This window comes from Ceratotherium simum, chromosome 1, assembly GCF_057802395.1.
Source record: "Ceratotherium simum simum isolate JZ-2026a chromosome 1, ASM5780239v1, whole genome shotgun sequence".
Lineage (NCBI taxonomy): Eukaryota > Metazoa > Chordata > Mammalia > Perissodactyla > Rhinocerotidae > Ceratotherium > Ceratotherium simum.
The window spans coordinates 75,373,971-75,392,430 of record NC_141900.1 but is presented as its reverse complement, the minus strand read 5'-3'; the positions used below and the strand labels follow the sequence as shown (position 1 = coordinate 75,392,430).

At 40.5% G+C, this 18,460-nt stretch overlaps 1 protein-coding gene across 1 annotated transcript in view; it reads right to left on the bottom strand.

Moving 5' to 3' along the window:
* The window catches only part of CAPZA2 (capping actin protein of muscle Z-line subunit alpha 2), a 52,130-nt gene extending 46,131 nt beyond the window's left edge, over positions 1 to 5,999 (bottom strand). Inside the window, exon 1 of the mRNA XM_004418775.2 lies at positions 5,868 to 5,999. Coding sequence (XP_004418832.1) covers positions 5,868 to 5,906 — 39 coding nt within the window. The 5' untranslated portion in view covers positions 5,907 to 5,999. The remainder of the gene's footprint in view (positions 1 to 5,867) is intronic.
* Between the last annotated feature and the right edge of the window lie 12,461 nt (positions 6,000 to 18,460).

Here is an 18,460-nt window from a genome sequence, read left to right as displayed (position 1 = left end):
TGCAATCACAGGATTCATTCACCTACAAAATGAAATTAGGAATGAATATTTTCTGCATTAACAGCTTTCTGGTTGAGTTTACTTTGTGGTTAATAAGAACACTACTGACTTTACATGAATTATGATGAAAGATATAATTATAATGGAATATATAATGGTGGCTTACATTTTTTTATACAAAATTTATATACAAACAAAATTTCTGAAGCCAAATTATGATTGTGTAGGGAGGGAGAAGTACATAAACTGCTTATAAAGAATATCTAGCATGTAAGTGATTTGACCCATAGCCAATATAACCACTTGTACCTCAAAGAGCACCAGGAATTCCATTTGACTATTTAAATCTTTAAAATCTATAGCACCATTTAGAAGTGAAAAATGTAGGCACACTAGATTTTCCCTCAAAAACCTGCCTTTGTATGCTACTTTTACTTTTCATAAAACTGTTAATGTTTTCTCCCAATTTTGTGAACTCATGATTCCTTTGTTCATTCACTCATTGAACCATTCTATTCATCACATGCAGCACAATGACAGATGCTGAAAATGACATTATTTCTGCACTTAGGAATTCCACTAGAACAGAAAAAAAAAGGTAAACAACGATTATGCAAAACTGTATTTAATACTATGTGTTAGAGTACTCAGAAGTGAGATTAAACTAGCCACGTGATCTGAGTTAACTCATGAGGGATGAAAGGTTTTCATCTTTCAAGAAAGGAGACAGGCCAGGGAGCAGTATCAACACTCAAAAGTGAATAAGTCATGAGCAGAGAAAAATAACTATGATTTATTGTGTGTTTACTGCATGCCAGGCACCAACCATTTACACTTATAGCAACTTAATGGAGAAGATACGCTCTATTATATCCCCACACTTCAGAGGAAACTGAGGCTAAGAGATTAAATAATTTACCCGAGGTGCTAGACATGGACTAGCACGCAGGTCTCTGAATTCACAGCATGATTAAATAACAGTGTATATTGGAAATGTCAGAACTATTTAGGTTAGAACGGAATACAAGGCCATGAATACCATTTTCAAGAGTTGAGCTTCCTTGTAAAGGCAATGGAGGATCCAGCAACTAAAAGCTTGGGAGTAGAAAAACAACATATTAAAACATGGCTTAGTACAGGAAATTGGAAGGATCAGTCTAGAAAGTTTATAATGAAAGCCTAGCAGTGGCAAATATAACAGAAGGGAAAGACCAGATATGAGACATTCTTCTAACCCTACTTTTCCTCTCTTGGATTTATTCCTTCCTCAACTGCATACTCACTAAACAGGTACAATCAATTTGCATTCTGTTCATACAGTAAAATTTTGTTACTAAACAACAGTAGTTAATAACATAACAATAGTTAATTTAATAGTCTGGTCAAATGAGAGGTAATAAACCAAATATTAACATAAATGAATTAACTTTTTAAGCAAGAAATAAATTATTTGTATAAGATACATTTTGATGATGGAAGTAACAGATTTAGAAACTGATTGTAAGGCACAGGGCACAAGGAAAAAAAAAGTTAAAGCTGAAGCTCAAAACAAAGATGACTGGAGCCAGCCCTGATGGCCTAGCGGTTCAAGTTCAGCACTTACTGCTTCAGCAGCCTGGGTTCACTTCCAGGTCGCAGAACCACACCGCCTGTCAGTCAGTTGCCATGCTGTGGTGACGGCTCACATACAAGAACTAAAACAACTTACAACTAGGATATACCACCATGTATTGGGGCTTTGGGAAGGGAAAAAAAAAAAAAGAGGAAGATTGGCAACAGATGTTAGCTCCAGACAACTCTTTCCCTGCAAAAACAAACAAAAAACAAGGATGACTGGAATAATGGGACTAGAGAAATAAAGAAAAAAACAAACAGGAGGAGACAGATGTCTGCCACCTCTTTGTGTAGGGAGAAAGGAGAGGAGAGTTTATGAATTTACTTTCAGGCAGGTTCCATTTGAACACATCTCATTAACCATCTCCTGTGAACAGGACCAGCAGATAAAAACATGTGACCAGTGCTCAGGAGACAAATTAGGGCTGAGCTATGTACTTGAGACACATCAACAAAGATATAAAACTTGAAGCTATGGTAAGCGAAATTAGTTGGAGAGAGACAAATACTGTAGGATTTCACTCATATGTGAAAGATAAACACATAGATAAGGAGAACAGATTGGTAGTTACCCGAGGGGAAGGTGGTAGGGGGAGGGCGAAAGGGGTAAAGGGGCACACATATACGGTGATGGATGAAAACTATAGACTATTGGTGGTGAACATGATGCAGTCCATACAGAAGCTGAAACATAATAATGTATACCTGAAATTTACATAATGTTACAAACCAATGTAACCTCAATAAAATAATTTTTTTAAAAAAGTTGAAGCTATAGGAGTGGATCACTCTAATTACGGGGGAAGGTGGGCGGGGTTACAGAAAAAAAAAATGATCCTTTCCAACCAATAACCATCTTCCTTCTGGAGCTTAGAGTGACTTCCTGGATTTTCTCATCTAGAGAGGGGTTTGGGAATGGTTCTTTTCACTTGAGCCTTACTACCACAATTTCATATAATTTCAAGTTCAAAAAAATGCTTTACTGTACCATACAGCTGACCCAGGAATGGAAAACATGAACCGTTTTTGGCCTAGAGTTTCTATAACTATGTAAAAAAATCTGTGGGACACACCACAGCACACGAATAACTTTAAAGAACATCACTGTGCTTCTTCAGATAATTTATTTCCTATTAACCCAGCGGCCAAAGGTGAAAAGGTTATTAAATTTCATAGTGGTATCCTCAAAAAGCAATTGTACATGATTTTAAAAAGCAAAGATATTATTTTAGATTAATTTCTAAAATGCTTTACCATAGGGCATATATGACACTGTACCAGTAGCATAAAACTTTTAAATGTGTTAAACAATAATAAACTTTGTTCTAAAATGATCAAAACACAAATTAAATTTAGAACCCGACACGATTTGATGTTTGGTATTTAAATTTTTTTTAAAAACAAAAAGAAATATTGTTTTTCCTTTTTCAAATAAGCTGTCAATAAATTAAAAACAAAGAGAAACCCAGAAGAGGGTCCTATTATCAACTGTTTATGGGAGCGTAATGTCACAACAGCATCAACTTTGGATTCAAACTCAGGTTTAAATACCACCTCTGGGGGCCGGCCCCGTGGCTTAGCGGTTGGGTGCTCAGCGCTCCGCTACTGGCGGCCCGGAGTTCGATCCCGGGCCGGCACCGACACACCGCTTCTCCCGCCATGCTGAGGCCACGTCCCACATACAGCAAGCAGAAGGATGTGCAACTGTGACATACAACTATCTACTGGGGCTTTGGAGGGGGAAAAAAAAAGGAGGAGGATTGGCAATAGATGTTAGCTCAGAGCCGGTCTTCCTCAGCAAAAAGAGGAGGATTAGCACGGATGTTAGCTCAGGGTTGATCTTCCTCACAAAAAAATAAATAAATAAATATCACTTCTGCCACTTCCTACTTAGGTGTCCTCAGGTGAATTACTTTAAGCTTCTGAAACCTTATTTTACTTACTTGTAAATGGTAATAATAAAACCTACCTCAAACGCACAATAAATTAACAAATGTATTGCCTAACTGAGCCAGGCATATACAAAGTATGGTACTACATAAGTCTTAACAGCTTCCCTTCCTTAGATCTGCAACCAATAATGGAAATTCCAAGAGCGTAGAAGTATTAAAAGCTTACTTTTGAAAATTACAAACAAGGTGGCAGAAAGAGTAACATGATTCAAATATTAGTTTAAAAATATCACTTTTAAATCCTATTTCTGATTTCATACCCAACATCCTCCTCCCAAAAGATTAAAAGTACATTTAGATAACTAAAGTGACGAGAGTATTAGAATTTCACCTAACCAGTTACTTGAATGTAACCCAAAAGTTTGGTCAGTATTTTTCTTAAATTACTAAATATAGCAATGAAATCTATCTTTAAAATATCTACAGAATAGTCTTACAAAACTTGAAATAAATAAAAACAAAAACACCACATTCTTTCAAATTAGAATTTTCATTTATTTACTCTTAAAACACTGTGTTGGGTAAGCTTAGAGAATAAGACACCCCCACCACTACCACCTTCATGGAGCTTAGTGCCCTGAGAGTGCCGGATAAGGAATCTTGCCATATCATTTTGAAAAAACTTTGCTATTTTAGGCCTTTACAACACATGGCAGCTCTATATTAACTCCCACACTGAGTACTCTCTCCTCAGCTAGATTTCTAGCCACTTGAGCTACTAACCACCACTTAAAAACAGCAGAATATAACAGGACAATCTCTTTAAAAAACTTTTTAGCAGTAGTTAATTTTAAATACACGTGTGCAAGCCTGCGTACATCTTCAGTTACCAACCTAGGGTTATTTACCAATATTACACACGTCAAGGCTGCAAGGTAACTTTCGTGTATACAGGGATCTGCCTACCAGGACTGTGGATTATGGAGAATCTTGCTGCTCTCCCCATTTTGTCGTTTTATTATCAATTTCACCAAAAGCAAGGGCAAAAGAAGAAGAAGAAAAAAAAAAGATTTCCAAAACTGAGATGAGGCTCATTGCTGCACAATCACATTGGGAAGGAGATTGAACATTACACTCCAGTGCAAGAACACAGGATATAAAAACACTTAGGGCAGAGAGTTCCAACTGAAAATATTCTTAGGCTTACATTAGGATTTCTTAAACACTATGATGTGTTTGTGCTCCATACATGGCAGTACTGCTTTGGAACTTCGAAAAATGAACACTGTTAAATTAAGAACGGACACTTCCAAAACTATCTTATTCATAGATAGTTATGAATAAGTTACTTCTGAGTTTGAGAAATGTCAAGGTCCCTTCCAGGAACTACTCAAAATTAGTAGGGTCTACACCCCCTCACTATGGAATAGGGCCTCACAGTAGCCAAAGGAAACGACGAATTAAAGAGAACTAGTTCGATCATCAGATTTCTTGCTTTAAATGCCTGAAAACTTAAGAACTTAAGTCGTTCATCTGGTTCTAATGCTGTCACAGCATCTAAGATACAGTAAAAAGGAGTTGCACAATCTCCCCTCTTCGGAAGAAGTCCCAGCAGGACGATGGGACGCCACCAAATGCCAACCTGAGCAGGAAACAACTACTATGGGGGGGGGGGGTCTTTTGTGAGCAACTCCACTGCCTCCAGGGGAACATGGGAACTGCAAAGCCTACAGCTAAAGCCGAAAAAAAGAAAGAAAAAAAAAAAAGAGAGAGAGAGAGAGAGACTTCCACGAGGAAAGGAAAAAAAGCGTAGAGAACCAAGAAAGGAAGGATTTTGCTTCTGGGAGGAGGGAGTAGAAGGGATAACTGAAGGTCTGCTTCCTAAGCGATTTTTTCACCTTACCCCTCACCCCGGCTACACTCGCCCGCCAGGCCGTCGGGCTGGGCACTGCCCTTGGGCCGCTCCCAGGCCGGGACCCAGACCCGTCCGCAGTCCCCAGACGCGGGCGCAGCGCCCCGGGGCCCAGGCGGAGGCAGAGGGTCCCCGCGGCCGCCGCCCTCGGCGCCCCCCGCCCCCGCCCCCGCCCGCCGCGCCAGGCGCCGCCGCCCCGCTCTCGCTTCCTATTTTCGGAGCACACACCCTACAAGGAGCGAAGCGAGCAGGCCCGGCAGAGACCTGCCCCCGCGCGGGGCCTGGGGTGACTGACGGGGGCAGGCACTTGGGCGCACCGAGGAGAGGAGGAGGAAAGGCGGGCGAGGGCACAGACCAATGCCCTTCCCCAGGGGCCAGATTCCGAGCTGATACGCCGGGGCTCTGCTCGCTTCCGGACCGACGGGCTCCGCCGCCCCCGCGGCTCTTACCTTCTCCTCATCAGACAACTGCTCCTCCAGATCCGCCATTTTCCTTCTGGCGACAAACCGCGGCGGCGGCGGCGGCACCGGCCACCTGACTTCCCCCTTTCCGTGCAGTCCTTCGCGCCGCGCGCCCCCGCCAAGGGAGGGGCCCACAGCCCAGGCCGCCGCGCACGCGCCCCGGGAGCCCCGCCTCCCTCCGTCTGGCCCGCGGGGCTGGAGCGCGGCTGTGCGCGTGCGCGGGCGCCTCGGAGGCGGGGGAGGAAGAAGGGGCAGAGCGAGGGGGAGTGGGGAGGGGGCAGGGCGGAGGAGTCGCCTCCGGCAGCCTGCTGGAGGCTTGTCATCCTCCTGAGTAATATAGGATTCTTTCCCCACCAGTGACCATATGGACCCAGTCGGCAACGAGTACATTCTGAGCCCTTGATTATGTTCCCATCAAGTCCTGAACTCTGCTAGCTAAAATGTGAAAAAGTGAACAAATAGAAGCTTTTTAAACATTCTGGTTTTAAAAAAATTACTAGAAGAATATTCAGCTTTCATTAAAATATGCACTCCAACCCAGTCCATAATTGGAAGATCGTTCTGGGTATATTCATTTATTCATTGGAGAAGTATTTGTTGGTCATTTATTGTGTGTCTCTGGAGATATACAATGCTAAGCAAAAACCGGAGAAACCTCAGTTCTTAAGCTGGTTGTCTATTCCTTAAACAAACATATATTGAGCAGTTGGGGAAGGCACAGTACGATTGCAGGGAAATACAAAATTATGTTAGACATGGATCCTACCCTAATAGGGTTGACAGATTAAATACAGGAAGTCCAGTAAAATTTGAATTTCAAATAAACAATATATATTTTAAGTATAAGTATGTCCCATGAAGCATTTGAGATATACTAAAAAATTATTCATTGTTCTCAGTCTTTATTGGATATCTACTGCTTTTATTTGCTATATCTGAAAGCTTCTGAAGCTTCAAGTTTAGCGAGAGTGAAGATGTAGTCAAAGCTGTATATATGAATTGGCTAGGAATATATATATATATATTTTTTTAAAGATTTTATTTATTTATTTTTCCCCCCAAAGCCCCAGTAGATAGTTGTATGTCATAGCTGCACATCCTTCCAGTTGCTGTATGTGGGACGCGGCCCCAGCATAGCCGGAGAAGTGGTGCGCGCCCGGGATCCGAACCCGGGCCGCCAGCAGCGGAGCGCATGCACTTAACCGCTAAGCCACGGGGCCGGCCCTAGGAATATTTTTAAAATGCAGTTGCTGGGGCCTGCCGTGGCTTCACGGTTAAGTGCTCGCGCTCTGCTACTGGCGGCCTGGGTTCGGATCCTGGGCGTGCACCGATGCACCGCTTCTCTGGCCACGTTGAGGCGGCATCCCACATACAGCAACTAGAAGGATGTGCAACTATGACATACAACTATCTACTAGGGCTTTGGGGAGAATAAGGGGAAAAAGAAAAAAGGAGGAGGATTGGCAATAGATGTTAGCTCAGGGCTGGTCTTCCTCAGCAAAAAAAAGAGGAGGATTGGCATGGATGTTAGCTCAGGGCTGATCTTCCTCACACACACAAAAAAATGCAGTTGCTGATTCAGTAGGTCTGGGATGGGGCTGGAGAATCTGCATTTATCAGATTTACAAGCTCCCAGGTGATGCCAATGCTACTGGTCTGGAGACCACACTTTGAGTAGCAAGGCCTTAGAGTTTAGATAGAAGTTAAGACTTTAATCATTATGTTGTATACCTAAAACTAATACAATATTATATGTCAATTATATCTCAATAAAAATATATATATATTAAAAAAAGACTTTATTCAGTAGAAAATGAGAAGCTGTTGACAACTTTTGAACAGTGACAAATATGTCTAGCAAGATGAATCTGACAACTGCATGTAAATGACGCATGTGAGAGTACCTTAGAGAGCTCAAATAACTATTCATATGCAAAACACTATTATTAAGTAATTTACTGAGTGTTCATGGCGTGCAAATCATTGTTTCTTCTGGATGGAATGCAAACAGAAGCCATGCTATTGAAAAGCTCATAGTCCATTTGGGGAGACAACAGAAAGGGGAAGCTTGCTGACACATGCAGGGAAAAGCAGGTGTCCTGTTGAGGATAAATGGTACAGAGAAGACGTGACAGAGAATAAACCATACAGTTTGGCCAAGGACCTCACTGGATGTAAATAAATAACTTGTTTGCTCTTTTACAGTTTACAAGTCATTGCTTCATTGATTTCTCACTGCAACCTCGTGAAGTAAGGTATTTATCGGCATTACTATACCCATTTTACAGGAGCCAAACTGAGGTTAAATATTTGTCCAAGATTGCGCAGCTCCTAATTAACTGAGTAGAGATTGGAATCCAGGCATTTTATTCTATATCTCTTGTCCTTTTTACTTGGAGATCTTTCTTTCTCCCTATCTAAATTCTAGGCGCTCTCCCACCAAATAAAACTTAATGATGGGCCGGCCCCGTGGCGTAGCGGTTAAGTGTACGCGCTCCGCTGCTGGCGGCCCAGGTTCGGATCCTGGGCGCGCACTGACTCACCGCTTCTCCAGCCATGCTGAGGCTGCGTCCCACATACAGCAACTAGAAGGATGTGCAGCTATGACATACAACTATCTACTGGGGCTTTGGGGGGGAAAAAATTAAAAAAAAAAAAAACTTAATGAGGGTGATTTCTCTTCCATCCCATCAGTTCTACTCACCACCACCTCTTGCATCAACAGTACTCCCTTTTTTTCTTCTTCTGTTTTTTGATTTCTGTTTACTCAGCAACACGAACATCAATAATTTGTACACAGTGGGTACTCAGTAAATGTTGTTGCTTGACTAATTGGCTGCTGTCTTCTTCTAGAAACCTCACCCAAATATGGTATGTTTGCAGTAAGTTGAGTCAGACTATGTTTATAATCGTAACCTTGGTGATACTTTACATGTGGTTCCCCATGGTGACACAACTAACAATTTTGTATAATTTCTGATAATCATTTCAAAAACCTCCCAATGCCACCTTCTTGATACAGTTCAAAGAAATTATAGAATTCACGTAACCTAGGAATTCTGGGAAGATTTCAAGCTGTCACGCGAAATGGGTATAAATATGGAATGACCATTATATGACTGCAATTAGAAATGTATTGGTATTCTTGATAATCAGTTGTTTTATGATGAAGAGAAAAGCAACAAAATGTGCTTCTCACACACAACTCTACCTCCTCAATGAAAATTTCTACCCTTTTCTCATTTAATTCCCAAGTTCACCTATTTTTGGGGGGTGGGGTGGTGAGGATGATTAACACTGAGCTAACATCTGTTGCCAATCCTCCTCTTTTTCCTGAGGAAGATTGGCTCTGGGGTAACATCCGTGCCCATCTTCCTCTACTTTATTGGTTACTTATATGTGGGACGCCTGCCACAGCATGGCTTGATAAGCGGTGGGTAGTTCTGCACCTGGGATCCGAACTTGTGAACCCTGGGCCACCGAAGAAGAACGCTCGAACTTAACCACTATGCCACCAGGCCGGCCCCACAAATTCACCTTTCTTATGCTTACTAGTGATGTAATCTTGGCTTTTCCAATTAACTGCACCAGAAAATGATTTTTTTTTAAAGTTCTTCTTTTTGTAGTATTTAAGTTACTTGTATACTTCTTAATCTATTTTCCTATGTATGTGCTCTATGTCCTTAACTAGATTTTAGTCTTGTCAAGGTCAGAGGTACCTAATTTCATAGAATCACAATCTTAGAGTCCATCTAGTACAATCTCCTCATTTTACAAGTAAGTTGAGCCTTAGATAAATTAAATGATTTGATAAAAATTGCACATCTAGCTGATATTATTTTAGAACCCAAGTGTCCCTATGGTCAGATTCATGTTCTTTCCATTATTTTATACATATATATATTAATCATATAATGTATAATAAGATAAATATTCAGTACATATGACTGACCACTAAATGTTTACACCAGATATAGACTTCCAAAACACCATATCATTTAATCTCTGCACTGGAAAACTAATATCTGTAGTTTGAAGTATGGCTTACCTCACTTCTAAGAAAAACTACTTGTGTTAGACAACTAATATTTTGTTGTTTGTTAGTGTCTCATAATCAATGAACACAATAGGTCTCAAATAATATTATTTATGACAGTAAAAAAGTGTCAGAAACCATGCATATTTTTATTTTTTTTTATTTTTTTTATTTTTTTTTATTTATTTATTTTTTTAAATTTTTTGTTTATTGCAGTAACATTGGTTTATAACATTGTAAAAATTTCATCCATGCATATTTTTAAAGTAATTGTTTTTCTAAATCAAATAATTGCCTAAACTATTGGTTACTTGTAGTTGAGTGTGTCCTACCTGTAGTCTGTTTCCTCAGCTGGATTTGGAAAGGTCCACAAAGTGGCACCCCTGGAGAAGCCTGACATGGATCATTCTACAACTACCAAGAAATTATTGAAGAAACTTGTTTTTCAGTAACTCCTCTCTCCTGAATATGCTGTCCTTCATAATTTGGTTGCTACCAACCTCATCAAAACCCATCTGCCACTGCCCCAAATGCACATGTCACTGAAACACGCAAAGCAACTTACCTATGCATCACCGTCTCTCATGCCTCTGTGGCAGCTCTTTCTGAAATGTTCTTTGCCGCCTACCTATTTTTTAAAATTCAGTTCAGTTATCCCTTTTTCCACGCAACCTGCATTGAACCCTCTAGTTAAAGCTAGTAATTTCTTCTTCTAGATTCCCATAGAAAGTTTTCCATGTATTTTAGCCATGTACCTTAGTGGTGAAGTGTACAGATTTTATAATCAGTAAGTCCTGGGTCTTGATCTTGGTTCCAGCTCTAGGTAACTTGGGCAACTTGCTCTGGAAGCTTCGGTTTCTTCATCTATACATTGGGGATAATAATGGTACCTCCCTCATAGGACTGTTGTGAGGATTTAATGACATGGTGCAGACAAAGTGCTTAGAACTCATTGCAGGCCTTGGCAAAGTTCTCAACAAATGTTAGCTGTAATCATCATATTATAATACCAATCTGCTCTGTGAGGATGTGACCTAAGTTTCAGTTAGTTGTCTGACAAATACAGAGACTGGCACATAAGTGCTTTAAAAAGCTTTGCTGGAATCCAGATTGATTGAATGACTCTTTCATTTCATATCCCTAAACAGAAGCTGAAAAATTAAGATAGCCACCCATATGAGGTTTAGAGATTGCCCTAAAATGTGGCTCTGGGACTCCAGAACCGGGGAGCAAACACTTTTCCCAGCAACCCCCAAATCATACAAATACTCCTGCTGTTTACTACTCTATATTCAATCACCACTTAAATATTTGTCTCTCTAATTGATTTCCTGCTCTTTAATTTCTCTGTCACTTCAGCTTTTTCACACAATGTCCCAAATGAAGTACAGGGCATGACGAACACCCAAGGTGATCCTTAATGGTGAAGCAAGGAAATACTAAAGCTTCTACTTATTTCCATTTACTTATTTGAATTATTATTACAAAATATGTCAGATACACAAAAAAGCATAGTTTACCCCTTCCAGACCCCATTCCCTTTTCTTCTTCCCATGGGTAACCATCAACCCGAATCTGTTCATCATTCCCATGCACGTTGGTTTGATACTGGCTCAACACAAGGTTGACATAAAGGAAGCCATATTGTAGAAAAGAAACCATACTATAACTTTGACCTCTGACTAATTAACCCAACTGGATATGCGACCTGTAGGAGATATACATGCTCTGTAGATTTTATGGCCCCTGCTTGTGTATGTACTTCCCAGCAGACGATAACTTTGTTCTTCTGAGTTCCCTGGGAATGTTATGACCCCTGACAGAGATTCTACACCGATATCCATGACAACTGAAAGATCTGATGTGGCAACTCCCAGTTTGTAACACCAGAGGGTCAACATTCCTCACCCCACCCTCCATCCCCCCAATACCATAACCCATTGGCTATAATTGCTTCAAGATTCTGTGCCTCCCTTAAGATGGTTCTTTAGGACGCTAGTCCACCATCTTCTGATTTGCTAGCTTATTGCTTAATAAATGCCCTTTCTCTGCCACCATATTGCCTCTTGATGATTGGCTTTTGTCTTGCGGGGAGTGGATTGTGCCCATTTGTGCAGTAACAGGTTTTTTTTCATCTTTTTTATCCACTTAATGTTACACCTAATTTAAAAAGTATTTATGGAATTAATTAGTGAGTATGATTTCTTTGCATAGTCTTGAAAACAACATGGATAGAGAATATTAGACTAATTTCTCACTTTAAAAAACTTCCCTATATGGCAACATCACACTCTCATGAGTGAAAAATTGTCAGCCTCTTGACCTGGAAAGGTGAAGCAACACAATGAACAGATTTGCTGATAGTAAGTGAAAAGATCCAATATCTTTAATTTTTTACTCTTAACGTCTGATAATACTTTTAACTCTTATCTGGAATCAGTAACAGCAGAATAGCAATATAGCAGGAAAAGAAGTTTTTCATTTGTGTTTCCCCAAGCCACACCAACTTACAGTAAAATTATATTTCTCTAATTCAGGTCTAATCCAAAGAATTGCAGGAGTACCTGCCCAAATTCCTTCCTCTTGGTTCTTTGGGGGTGCCATGATGTGATATTGTGATTTGTAATAAAAATATATATTTGGTCTTTGTCCCCATCTCTGGCAGAGCTCCTAAAACCCTTGGAATTTCCTACATGATCAGAGATAAATGTGCCTTTTGTTATGTTAATGAGGTGACTTTAAACCATACCTAAGGATGGGGGCTGTTTGCTAGTGGAGCCAACCTTGTGAGTAGAGGGTTGGAATTTTCATTTCCACTCCCCTGACCTCTGGGGAGGGGAGAGGGACTGCAAGTTGAATCAGTCACCAATGGCCAACAATTTAATCCATCATGACTATGTAATTAAGCCTCCATAAAAACCCAAAAGGACAGGGTTCAGAGAGCTTCCAGGTGGGCGAACAGGTGGAGATGTGGGGAGAGTGGTGCATCTAGAGAGAGCATGGAAACTCCTTGCCTTTCCACTGTACCTTGCCCTATGCATCTCTTCCATCTGGCTATTCCTGAGTTATATCTTTTTATAATAAACTGATGATCTAATAAGTAAAAGCTTTCTCCGAATTCTGTGAGCTGCTCTAACAAATTAATCTAACCCACGGAATGGATCATTGGAACCTCCAATCTATAGTGGTTCCATCAGAAGCATAGGTGATAGCCTGGACTTGCCACTGGCATCTGAAGTGGGGGGGCTGGGGGCAGCCTCATAAGACTGATCCCTTAACCTGTGAGATATGATGCTATCTTCAGGTAGATAGTGTCAGAATTGAGTCAAATTGTGGGACACCCAGCTGGTGTCAGAGACTTGCTTGATGGTGTAGGGGGAAACCCTCCCCACATACAGCCACGTTGTAATTGGTGACCAGAACCCTTTTACATGGTGCTTCATATGCATTCAGAAATGCTTACACTGCCATCTTCCTCTGTCTTTTGATATTGGCCTTTATCACTCCTGCTGCTCCTTATCTCATCAGACCTCTTCCAATGTTCTAGCTCTGACATCTTTCAGATGACATCTTTCATGATGCTCCCCTCATGGCATCTATGGCTCATTGCTCATGTCACCTCATATTCTTCTTCTTCTTGTGACTTTAGCTGCATCCATTGCAAGTATCCCGGTGACCCTGGCCAACATCCCAGGTTGTGTGGTGGGGCACTCAGTTTTCTGCAGTTTTCTCCTGTGAGCTGCTTCTGATGGTGTTTTGTTTGGGGGAGCAAAAATTATGCTCAGAGACTGAGAGTGTCTTTGCCAATATTTTATTTAACACAGATTCACTGTGGGATTTATAGGAGTTTCACAAGCCAGTAGCACACAGTATAATGTCTCTTAATAAGCCAATAAAGAAATAACATATACTCAAAACCAATGATAGACTAATCACACTATTATTCCAGGCAAGGAGAGAAGAAAGGAATAAAGTCCAAATTTAGTTCGAGATGTACCTTATCTTACGAGTAGGCACTTGAGGAGACAGCTTGACAAACTGAGAGCTGATGTCCAGCTGCCAGCACAAAATGAAAGTGAAAAGTCCTCCGTTGCTAGAGCACGTTGCTAGGGAATGACTGTAAGGGTGTTGGTGGGCAGGCTGATCTCCTCCATGGGCCTCTGCACATTTCGTCACCACTACTGATAACGCAGTCACTCTTAGCGTAAGAGCCAATGCTTCAGGGTCTTCGGAGAGTTTATGTAGGTCAGCAAAGTGTTGCCTTACCCAGACTGAAACTCTCGAATGTTCCTCACAAACTCTCGGTACTTATAGTCTAAATGTCTCCTTACCATAGTTGCTTCTCCATATGTTCTTATCAATAAATCCCTAGCAAGGTGCCTCAGCAACTAGGCTACTGAGTTCTTATCAACGACAACCAATGAGATGATGACATCCTGATACAATTTACTTCATTCTTATATCAAAACAACAACTTTTTTTTGTCTTTGTTTGTAAACAAGTGGATTAAAACAACTTCATTTAAATCATAAACAAGTAGATTTGAAATCATATCAAACCAATACACAAGGGATGGCTGGAGCTGTAGCGGACACTGTAAGTGCTCTGACTGGATCCTCTCGGATCACTTTGACTATTCCTGTGCTTCATTGCTTTTTGTCTCTGCTTCACAGAACTGGCAATTATTCTTTGAAGGACTGCTCTTGTGCTGCAGGGGTTGCTTTGCCAGCAAGCACAGAGCTGGGGATTTAGGTCTGTGGAGCAGCTTTTAACCAACGGCTGTCTGATGATGGAGTAAGAAAATCCAGCTCTCCAGCCTCAGGTCAGAACAACTCTGAGGTGTAATTTACATTTCAGATTTTCCCTGAGGGAGAAGGCCAATCTCAACTTGCCTTTCTCTCTTTCAGTGGCTGAAGTATTATGAAAAATTGTTAGATTAGGAACATGAGAATAATAGAATGGAAGGTAGGTTTCGCATATGAAGGCATTTTGGGGCTCCAGATTGGGGGTGGGAGGCCAGTTATCAAACTTGGAGCACCTCATCCGGGTTGGATTAGCCTTGAGGACGAGCCCCAAAATATTGATTTGGAAGGACGCTAATCTACACTTGCCTCAGTAATGTTAGCCCTGGGAATGAAGTAGGGCTAATTTTGCAGGTGACTTTAAATGTGGAGAAGAATAGAGACAGCAAAGCCAGGAACTCACTCAAATTGGGCTTGAAATGTGCAAAGCAGAGCCGTGGAGGAGAGAGAATTTTAAACTACAGGACTTGATCCATGTCCTAAAGCAACTTACATTCTGGTTGTAAAAGGCTAGAATTCAATATATAAAAAGAAAAGCCTACAAAGCAATATGTGATAAGTGCAAAATAAATGGCACAAATGAGAAATGTTTTCTTTATATATGTGAGATTGGATATAAAACGTAATGAAACAATGGACGAAAGGAGGAAATATAGACTTTAAATTATACTCCTCTTTGTGTTTCTTAATCTTAATCTGCTACACTGCCTATCTCATAATTGAAGTGTGAATTTAAGGCATGTTACAGTGTTAAACTATTAATATTTATTTTTAATCTAAATTGTAATATTTCCAGAGAAAATCTAGATTCTAAAGATAAGTGTACATGTGATGGCTTCTATGAGTTTATATACCAACCAGATGAGTTGTCTTATTTTAGGAAATGGTTTCCTAATTTTACAATATTTGACATAGTAAGACAAAGCAAGAGATTACTGTATAGCAGAACATATTATAATAGACTGTTTTGAATGGTATTAAACAAAGGGATGTCTGCATCTTGGGAGAGTAATATCCTTTTATAAGAAAGCATCACATTTTCAGTCTAACATTTCTATATTTTAACTTATGGGAGAATTAGCTGTATGATTTCTGCCAATTAGTGAAATCATTCTTAGTCTCAACTTTACCATCTGAAACAATGGTAATATTTACCTCACTTGTTTTGTGGCGATAAAATAATGTATAAATGTTGCATACTTTATAAATACATAAAGCATTGCTATTCGTAATTCACAGTCTGATGGAAATTGAATTCTGTTCGTTCATCTTTACTGTGATAATTGTAATGAATATATAAAATATTTCCATGAATCTTTCACTTTTCATTTAAATGAAACATTATAAAGGTATTTCCTCAGGTTTGTTTTGACATTGTCCTACCTTGTAATTGTCGTGGATAAAAAAACCTTACTAAATATAGGAAAGAGATTGGCTTTGAATACCCAGATTTCAGGCCTGTTTTTTCACTTAAAGAAGTCCAATGATCTTGGTCAAGTGCCTTAACATCTTCATCCAATTCAAAAATTTATTGTGAAACTTGTATGAAATAATGTATGAAAGGTGATTTGTAAAATAAAAAGTACTGGATGAATGTCAAGAATTATCATAAAAGTACATTGTACCTGTGACATCAGTAACCTGTCATTCATCTTTCTTCTGGTTGTTTCTCTAGTGTACTCAAGTCTAATAACGCATGAGTATTTTTTCAAAAAACATGTATTGTGGGGCCGGCCCCGTGGCGTAGCGGTTAAGTGTGCGCCTTCCACTGCTGGCGTCCCGGGTTCGGATCCCGGACACACACCGATGCACCGCTTGTCAGGCCATGCTGTGGTGGCGTCCCATATAAAGTGGAGGAAGATGGGCACGGATGTTAGCCCAGGACCGGTCTTCCTCAGCAAAACGAGGAGAATTAGCATGGATGTTAGCTCAGGGCTGATCTTCCTCACAAACAAAACAAAACAAAACATGTATTGTGCTTCTACTATATTATCAGCACTCTACTAATCATTGGAGATGTAGCAATGAACAAAACAGACATGGTCTCTGCCTTCAGAGAGCTTATTATTTAGAGGAGAAACAGATAAGAACAAACAATCACTCAAATAACTATGTAATTACAGTTGCAGTAAGTGCAATGAAGGAAACATACATGGTGATTTGAATGTATAGGTTGGGAGATAATTCTCAGTGGGTCTTTCATATTTCTGCACATCTTGAAAGCAGAATGACTACCCTTTGTTCTAGACTGTCTTTTCAAAGGAAGTTTGCATAGAAAACAACCTTGGAAGATAGTTTCTCCCTCCAGAGCAAAGCATAGGCATGCTTACTTCCCATTGAGATTTGGGTTCCCTAAGCTCAACGTTCCTCTTCTGTAATGCACCCCATCACACATGCGGACTTCCATTTGGATCCATCTGTGCTGCCAAATGAGACTTGGGGACAAGAGAAACTAATGCAATTATGCGGATGCTCTTCTTGCTTGATGTGCCATGAGTAATAACGCCCTTTGTTTCTGAGCAAGGGGTCTTGTGTTTTCCGCCAGCATCTATGAAACTGTAGCAGGCTAACTTGTTAGCTTGAAAGTGGGGCAGAATCACAGACTCGTTACAAAAGGGGATTGATTCTAGGAAGTGACATTTAAGCCTCTAGTCTAGCCTCCCATCAATTCATTTTAAAAATAAATTTGATTTTACTATGAAATGCTTTATGTGTCCAGATAAGAACAGAGATTAATATAATAAACATCTGCATATTCACAGCCCAGCTTTATCAAATGCTAACTAGCATCGTGTCATGTTTGCTTTAGATCTGATGTTTATGAATAAAGCATTGCTTATACAGTTGAGTTCCCCGTCTTCCTTCCTCATCTCATTCTCCTCTGTCTATCCCTCCTTCTGTAAGATAAACACTATCGTGAACTCAGTGTGTATCATTCTGTGCTGCTTATTTCCTTCATATAACATTTTGTTATTTTATCAACAACAGTTTATATGTAAATGGGTGTACAAGGTAATTAAGAACCCTGATGCTCAAGCATATATTTCACTGTGTAAGGACAGGACAATACTGCCAATGATAAATGAAGTTGTGGAAATTAATAAACAGAAACCTCATTAAAATGGAGTCAGGAGGCCAAAAGAGGGAGCTCTCATGCCCTACATCTATAGCAGAGCCCAACAGGAAGAAGACAGACTTCCTCTTCTTGACTGGCAAGAAGCTCAGTCAGTGAGAGACTATCACAACTCAGCCACTGAAACGCCACTACACTTCGAACTCCCAGTCTCCTCCGATGGACTCTTGGTTTACAACAGTCCTCCCAACTTCCTCTTCCCCTCCATGAAAGTTTCTCCTCCCCTTGCTGCTCAGGACTTGCACATGGCTCACCATGGTTGCAGACTCTGAATTGCAATTCTTTGCTGATCCCAAGTAAACCCATTTTTGCTAGAGAAATAACTGGCTATTTGTTTAAGGTCAGCAAAGGCTTCTAGGAGAAGATCAACTAAACTGTCTCTAGGTTATAATCTGGCTTCAGCATTTCTGTGAGTTTACAAGTGCTCTTTCAGGGGAAGTCAGGGGGCAAGGCCATTAGTGAGTCCCAGGAAACACTGGGCCACCACAGTTGGCACTAGAATATGGGCCAGGTTTGAGACATCTGAGAGGAATGAGTTAATGGGGAAGTGGGCTTCTTTACGTGTTCTGATCGTAGGCTCACAATGGCCAACCTCCCGCTCTCAGGATTA